The sequence below is a fragment of the Belonocnema kinseyi genome, chromosome 9 (assembly GCF_010883055.1).
Source record: "Belonocnema kinseyi isolate 2016_QV_RU_SX_M_011 chromosome 9, B_treatae_v1, whole genome shotgun sequence".
NCBI lineage: Eukaryota > Metazoa > Arthropoda > Insecta > Hymenoptera > Cynipidae > Belonocnema > Belonocnema kinseyi.
In genome coordinates this window covers 39,992,793-40,000,470 of record NC_046665.1, presented here as the reverse complement: position 1 = coordinate 40,000,470, position 7,678 = coordinate 39,992,793, and the positions used below count along the sequence as shown (strand labels likewise).

Sequence of the window (7,678 nt, the reverse complement as noted above, 5' to 3'; positions counted from 1 at the left end):
AAAATTAAAATTCGAAAATTTTTTCTAAAGCCTCCAGGGGACTTCGTTTTCGCACGAAAAAATTTTATGTGCCCTTATTGCATCCGGACCCACAATTACTGCCTGATTTACATTTAGAAACAGAATCTCGGATGTAATTTTTAACACTTCTGAAAATGTGTTGAATAATAATAATAATAATAATAATAGGCTCAGTTGGTTAGACACTTGGACTTCACCTCAGAGGTCCGGGGTTCGATCCCTGAGCCGGTACCTCTGGAAAATTTTCAATGTACCTTTACCGAGGTTCTGGTGGTTCGGAACCCCCTTTAAGCTGTAGGTCCCCCTATCGTGTACTTGACTGCAACCCAGACCGTCAATGATGGGGTAAAAACCAGGCTTTGTCCAATATGTCTGGGCAGACTGCTCTCATCAGATCACTTGATTGCATTATAAAAATGCGACCGTGACTGATGATATATTCCGGGAGAGCCCCGTGTAAAATGATCAAATAAAAATCCAACTCTAACCAAAAATGCCTTCGACATATTGGGCAGTATAAGCCTGTGACAACATTTCGCCACAGAAATGTTGTTTATAATAATAATAATGTTGATTTGAATAGTGTAGAGAGAAAATAAGTTTTTTGTATTCAGTTTTCAGGTTAGCATGCAACTCATGAAAGATTACACGATTCTAAAAAAATAGACGAAAAGCGATTTAAACCTAACACGTACAAGAAATTGCTTTAAAATTTGTCAAAAAACAGAAATATTCATGATTATTTCCATTTCCCTCTAACCCCAAAATGAAAAGGAAAGCAAAAGGCATCTATGCTGTAACATCTCAGGCATGGAGAGATTGAGGATGAGGGAAAATCAATTTAAAAAAAAAATAGGCTAAGACTAAGGAAGCGAAAAACCAAAAACGAAAACGCCGAAATGAAATTTCAGAAAAAGCCCAAGAAGATAGAAATAAAAAAAGTTAGAAACCAAAAAGACTGTGAACTAAAAAATATCAATCTTCAAATATTAACGATCTTATTGATTCTGCTAAAGGAGTTACCAGAACAAGGAAGTTAAATGCTAAAGACAATACCAAAAAGAAAATCAATTTTCAAAAATACCGATTCTACTAATTCTGCTGAAGCAGTCAAAAGAAGCCGAGGGTCACAACCTCTGAATTTAAACTAGATAGATGCTGATAAGTAATTTGAGCCAAACTATTTGTTTACGAATGAAAAATAATTGATAAACAATGTTTCTCTTTTTTCATCTTCATATGACGAGGGTGCCAATAATTGGGGCCATCCCTGCCAATAATTGCGTCAACCCTGCCAAGAATTGAATTTTTAGGCTAATAAGCTAATTTCAATGATTTTTTTCAGTTTCTAATATATATTGAGGTAAATAAAGCTTAGACTTTGATACTCTATTATATTAGCACTGTAAATATTAGTATTACATGTCTCACACATACAATTTTTGATATTAATTGCTTTCTCAAAGCCTGAAGTTTGCCTTAACCTGCCAACAATTGGGTACATTACCCTAACCTTCGAAATACTGCTATATTCTAAAGTATCACCAATGAAAGTTACACCTTTTGGACCAAAAGCTATCTACATCTCAAAAGGAAACTGTGAGAAATGGATCACTGCATCAAATGAATAAGACTTTTAATTGATTCATAATGCCATTTCACTGATTCAAATAACTAAAAATTCGCCACTGCTTAAAATCAGTCAGGATTTTCACTAAAAATCAGTGTAGTTTCAGGGATTTAAATTTAAGCAGCCCAGCACACTTTTTTTCTTTATTTCTAAAATTAGGTTTGGTCTTCTCTCAAACCTAGCAGAGAATGAATGGTCTTTTAAAGCATGAAAAATGATTAAAAAAAAGAAAATCATGGACTTTCTTTTTGCAGCAATTCTTAATTGTGGAATGTGTAGTCTTTAGAATATGCCTACATTTACGTCTTTGGGAAGACCAATTAAATTAACTATTTGCTTAAAAAAAGTATTGTTTAACTCAAATGGGAGTAAAACGAGCTGCGCGGGGTGAGCGGTGTTGCTCAGGCGTGAACAAAAAAAAGAATTTTCTGTGAAACGGTCCTCGTTCTGGGCAATTCACCACCAAGGTCAGATCCAAAATCGGCCCAGCCTCAGAGTTTCACTACATTTAATATATGAAGTGTATCGTTGTTATAAATAATGCAAACAGTTAAAATATCCATGCTTTCAATGAAAATTACTTCCTTTTTAATGCTTTAGGAGTTTAGGGGATGGCAGAAATAATTGTAGATTTTTTTTTAAATTAGGGATAACTTTTTGTTAAAAAGGTATAGTGTAAAGAGTGAAGAGGAGGTAATTTAAAATAAAATAACATTTTACACAAAAAAAAAAAAAATTGTAGAGGCTTTAAACCTCAATGGCCATATGAGCGTAAAGTCAACATTTTTTTATGTCTTTCTCAAAACCAACTTACGTGCACATGAAACGCGGTATCGAGTTAAAAATTTGGGAAATTAAATAAGAAGCAGTAAGAAACGTTTGTCTGGTCATATATTTTTTCAATATACAAAAATTGTTTGTAACCATTTTTTCTTCATAATTATAATAATGTAGAACTAGAAAAACGTTTCTTAGTGCTTCTCATTTTATTTTCCAAATTTTGTATTCGATATCGCGTTTGGTGTGAATATAAGTTAGGTTTGAAAAAATGTGAAATTTCTTTTTGAGGTTACGCTCACATGGCCTTAAGATTCGTTTATTTTGTACTAAGGCCATGTGAGCGTAACTTCAACTTTTTTTTCAAACCTAACTTTTGTTTACACGAAACGCGATACTGAGATTTTTTGAGGTTACGCCCAAAAGGCCTCAAGAAGTGTTGAATACGTTTTAAAAACTACATAAATCCAAGATTCTAGGTTCAATAATTTGATAATATTGAACCAGTCAGATGGCTTCCTCTATATGATAATATTTTTATTAGTTAAAATTCGTTACTATTTAAAAACTTTTGATTTTAACTTTAACATTTAAATAATCTAATTATGCTGACTAATGCAAACCTGTGAGTTTTGCAATGATTTCAAAATGTACACACATTGTTGTGACCTTTTTATCAGGATTATAACTATACCTTTATTCTATTGAATGTACATCCAATTTGTTTAATTAAAAAACATATAGACATCCAAGAAAATTAAAGAAAATTACTTTTGTTATTCCTAAGCCTTTAGAGATATACTTCTGTATACACTTGAAGTGCGGCGCAACAACTTTGGCTTGAAAAGTCCGCAAAAGTCCCCTTACTATGAGTATCAAGGTTAATTTTTCGAAATCTGGTGCAACCATTTTTATAACAATTACTGTTTTAGTTAAGATACAAATTTTCTGAAATTATTTTCGAAAAGTTCATGGAAAATAAAATGTTAAGGTTTTAACAAATTTTTGCGGCTGCATATCTCGGCAAATATTGGAAAGAAAATTTTCGAAATCTGTTTAAATCATTTTTTCAGGACACTTTGATTAATATGTGTTAAAAATGGTTCTTTTTTAACAGCTACGTGTGCAAGCTTTTGAAATTTTTAATAATAGAAGACTGTGTACACTGTGTATATTGTACAATGTGTTATAACTTCTTTAATCATTTGGAGGGCAATTGTCTTGATTACAAATACTTTTTTTACTTTCTAAAAATCTCAATTCGTTTTTTGTTAATAACAATTTTTAGAAAAAAAAGAGAATATTTTATATAGCTTTCGTTATTAAACGTAGTTTAAAAATTAGATATAAAACATAAACTTTGTCTCATATATTTTATTTTAATTAAGATCATTTGTGAACTATGTCCTTATAAACAATTAATTGCAAAATAAGGTTTGGCCTGTCCGACCTGCAATTTTGCAGTTAAGATTTTCGATTTTTCTTAGTTATTTATCTAGAAGCTATCTGGCAATCTTTCGGTCGCCACTCTGAAAATATCGTTATTTTGTAATAAAAATTGCTATCAAAATTTTATATTTACCGAATCCGATATTTTTATACGCGTTGCTTGAATCAGACACAAAGAAAAAGTTTTATCGCTATTAGATTTGTTTTGATTCAAATAATTTGTTCATTACGGCCTTATAAACAATTAATGACAAAATAATATTTAGTTTCTCCAGCTGCAATTTTACAGTTAAGTTTTCCGATTATTTTAGTTATTCTAATGGTAGCTTCCTCGTAATATTTTTTTTTCTGGTACCATTCTGAAAATATCCTTTTGTTGTTAATAACAATTGTTATTAACCAAAATCTATATTTAAAAAAAACTTTCGTAATATTTAAAATTTTTGCCCTCACGCTAGAAAAATCTTGCATAGTAACACCTCACATCAGTACTAATATTTGATCTAAATACTATTCAAAACTTTTTTTGTTTGTTAAGACATTTGTCTGGATGGTTGTTATTTACGCTTTTTCCTAATATGAGCACAGTCGCAACATATACATCCCGTTTGTTCAAATATAAGTGTGTGCGGCAGGCAAACGAAAAGTTACGGCGCGGAGATGTTATACTCAAATTAAAATAATATGGAAGTGCTGTCTATTTCATTAGTAAAAAAAAAAAAATTATTTTGATACAAAATGGATTATTATGGATTTATTACTTTGCAGTTCTGAATTCAAGCAACGCGAATAAAAAGATCAGATTCGGTAAATCTGGAATTCGGTTGATAACAATGATTATTAACAAATTAACGATATTTTCAGAGGGGGGACAGAGAGAAATATTGTCCGGAAGCTACGGAATAAATAACAAAAATATCAACTGTAAAATTGCAGCTGGGAGCTATATCAAATATCCGTATTTGTTTATAAAAATTATTATAAAAAAAAAAATAATGAGATTTTGGAATCATAAAAAAAGTATTTGTAACCAAGGTAATTACCCCAAGATTTCAAAAAAGTTATATCATTCACTTTGTACTATGTACACAAAGTCTTGTACTAAGAACTTCAAAACAATTTCTTACGCAGCGTGTAATATAGTAGTAATATAATTATATGCTCATGTTCAAGTATTAGGTATTAATTAATTATATATACATACATGCATACATACATATATATATATATATATATATATATATATATATATTCATATATACATACATGCAGTAAAGTAATAATTTAGCGCAAGTAGTGTAAATTTTAGTGCAAATTCAATTGCTTGTAACGCTCTAACTTGAAAAAAAGTCATTGCATAAAAAATTCGTGTTTAAAACATGGTTGCACCAGATTTCAAAAAAGTTACCTTCATAAACAGGGAACTTCTACGGACTTTTAAAATAAAAATTACTGCATTGCACTTTTAGTGCATACATAAGTGTTACTCGCTACTTGATTAATACTGAAAAAGCCATTCCAATATATTTATTTTAAAAATGCAGACTATCAACTGAAAATAGAGGACTTTAGTCTCCACTGCTGATTATGTAGGACATTGGGATCGGGAAGAGACCTGAAATATAAGCGAAAACAGTGCACAATTTTGGATTTGAAGTTCTTAGAATTATATAATATTTAATCATAAACACTCAATAGTGATGTAATTGAAGTTTTGAACATTCAAATGAATAAAATTCCTACCTAATTAAGACGAAAGTCCGTTAAAAGAATTGACATGAATTTTTTGAAAATACTATATTATTTTCCGCTTAAATAAAAAATGACAATATAATTAATTTAGGGATAAGAAAAGATTCTACTGAAATTTCTGTTTTCTTTGACGATTTAGATTTGAAACCACAACATAACATTATACTATTACGGTTATTCTGTATGTTTTTATAACACGAATTGGGTTTTCCGGCACAATTAATGAAAAAATACCCAAAAAGCATCAATTTCAAATAATACCCTCCCAATTTTGACAATTATAACAGAACATGTGTTCTATACTAAATTTAAATAGTTTGCAATCTTATCAACAAGTCCTAAAATGACAAGACATAAATGCAATTATTTTTAAAGCTTAAACAATGCTCAGATGGCAAAACGGGTAGAATAATTCGTTTGACTCTTGGAAAGAATGTTATCTATATATTTCCATATCATACCTTGAAAAAACAATAAAAAAAACTTCTCTTTATACTTTTTCCATTTGTTTTACTTCCTGCCGGACAGTTTATTTCTAGCGGGAAATCATATAAACACAACATCCCTCCTCATTTTTTCCTCGCAGACTCGTCACATAGCGGTTACTAGGTGCGTTCAATGTCCGACTCGGTCGATAAACTCCTAACCTACGTTACCCATCTTGCTATTGACTCTACAACTCCTCTATTTCTTCCATCATTCGCACATCAATTAGGAAAATCACAATCCCACTTTCCCTACCGACCATATCCGAAATGCAAATTGATCGGTTGGTATTGTAAATAAAATTGATAATCCAAAATAATGTAAATAACTGTTACCTCGATGCCGACGCACGACATAATCTGGAGGGTAAGCGGCACTTGGAACGGTCTGGTCATTTCCCGGTCATAAATGTAGTTCAATGGCTCGGATTCCGTGAGACAAAATCGACAGACACGCCTGGAACGGAGCGCCGCCGGTCTGCTCTCCATTTTCGTTCACTTTTCAGGATGCACGTTGTTGTTCTAACGTACTTTCTTGCACTCGCCGTAGCAGGACGATCCGTGATTTACGGGGAAAGTCGCGCTTTTGCCCAAGTTAATTTACCCGATTGCGCGTCAATCGCATGTAACTGAACGAGCGACGCCGAGCGTCGGTAAGGCGTCGAAAGTAGCGTCAGGTCCGAACACGATGGGACAAAGTATACACCGCTATGGCGGCGACGAGAACCCAGTTTTCGGCAACCTGTGCGCGGCGTCTCGATCAACAAAGAAGTAACACTGAGCGCCGCCTGACATCGGTATTTGCACAGCAGCGCCTTCACTCATGTCTCTCAGACGGTAAAACAGAAGGCCACCACGTGTGGCGCGTACGAACCACATCTGTAGACAATTTTAAATTAAACCTTGTTTCGTTTTCTCAACAGTCGATAAAAAGAAAGTCATTTCTGATTTTAATATGTACTAGGACTAATATGCGCGCGCTAACTTTTGTACTCATTTTTATCTTTTACCCAATTTTTTAATAACTATTTCTTCTTAAAATTTTCTGAGCACTTATATTCTTGCTAAAATTAGATTTTGAAAGAATGAATTCAGTGAATGTATGTAACGTAAAATTTACGAGTACCATTATTAGTCAGTGTTCACATATTAGCTAACGTTATTTTTTAACTTTTTACCTCCTCGCACACCCTAACTGCAGTTACGGCACATTCTTCTTATTAGTTTTAAAAGCTTAATAGACGCTTTCTAAATAAAATTTTGTTCAAGACGAAGTTTGGTATAAAAATAAATAAAAAAATATTTTGACGTAACACAACAATGTTTTTTAAATCATTTTTAGGCACAAAAATATTGAAATTACTTAAAAGGAAAGAAGTATTAACATTTCCTTTAGAATTTTCAAAAGATATTTAGGACATTTAGAAGTTTAAAAGAAATAATAAATAATCGATAAACTTTACGAAATACTTCCAAACTTTATAATATTTTAAATCAATGCAAAGCCTCTTGAATCACTGAAAATATTTTTGATTGAATCGAATTTTTCTGAAAATATTGAAAA

At 31.8% G+C, this 7,678-nt stretch overlaps 1 protein-coding gene across 1 annotated transcript in view; it reads right to left on the bottom strand.

The window, feature by feature from the left end:
* LOC117180907 overlaps positions 1-6,807 on the bottom strand; it is a 21,396-nt gene extending 14,589 nt beyond the window's left edge. Inside the window, exon 1 of the mRNA XM_033373521.1 lies at positions 6,451-6,807. Within this exon, the coding sequence (XP_033229412.1) occupies positions 6,451-6,603 (153 nt within the window). The 5' untranslated portion in view covers positions 6,604-6,807. The remainder of the gene's footprint in view (positions 1-6,450) is intronic.
* Between the last annotated feature and the right edge of the window lie 871 nt (positions 6,808-7,678).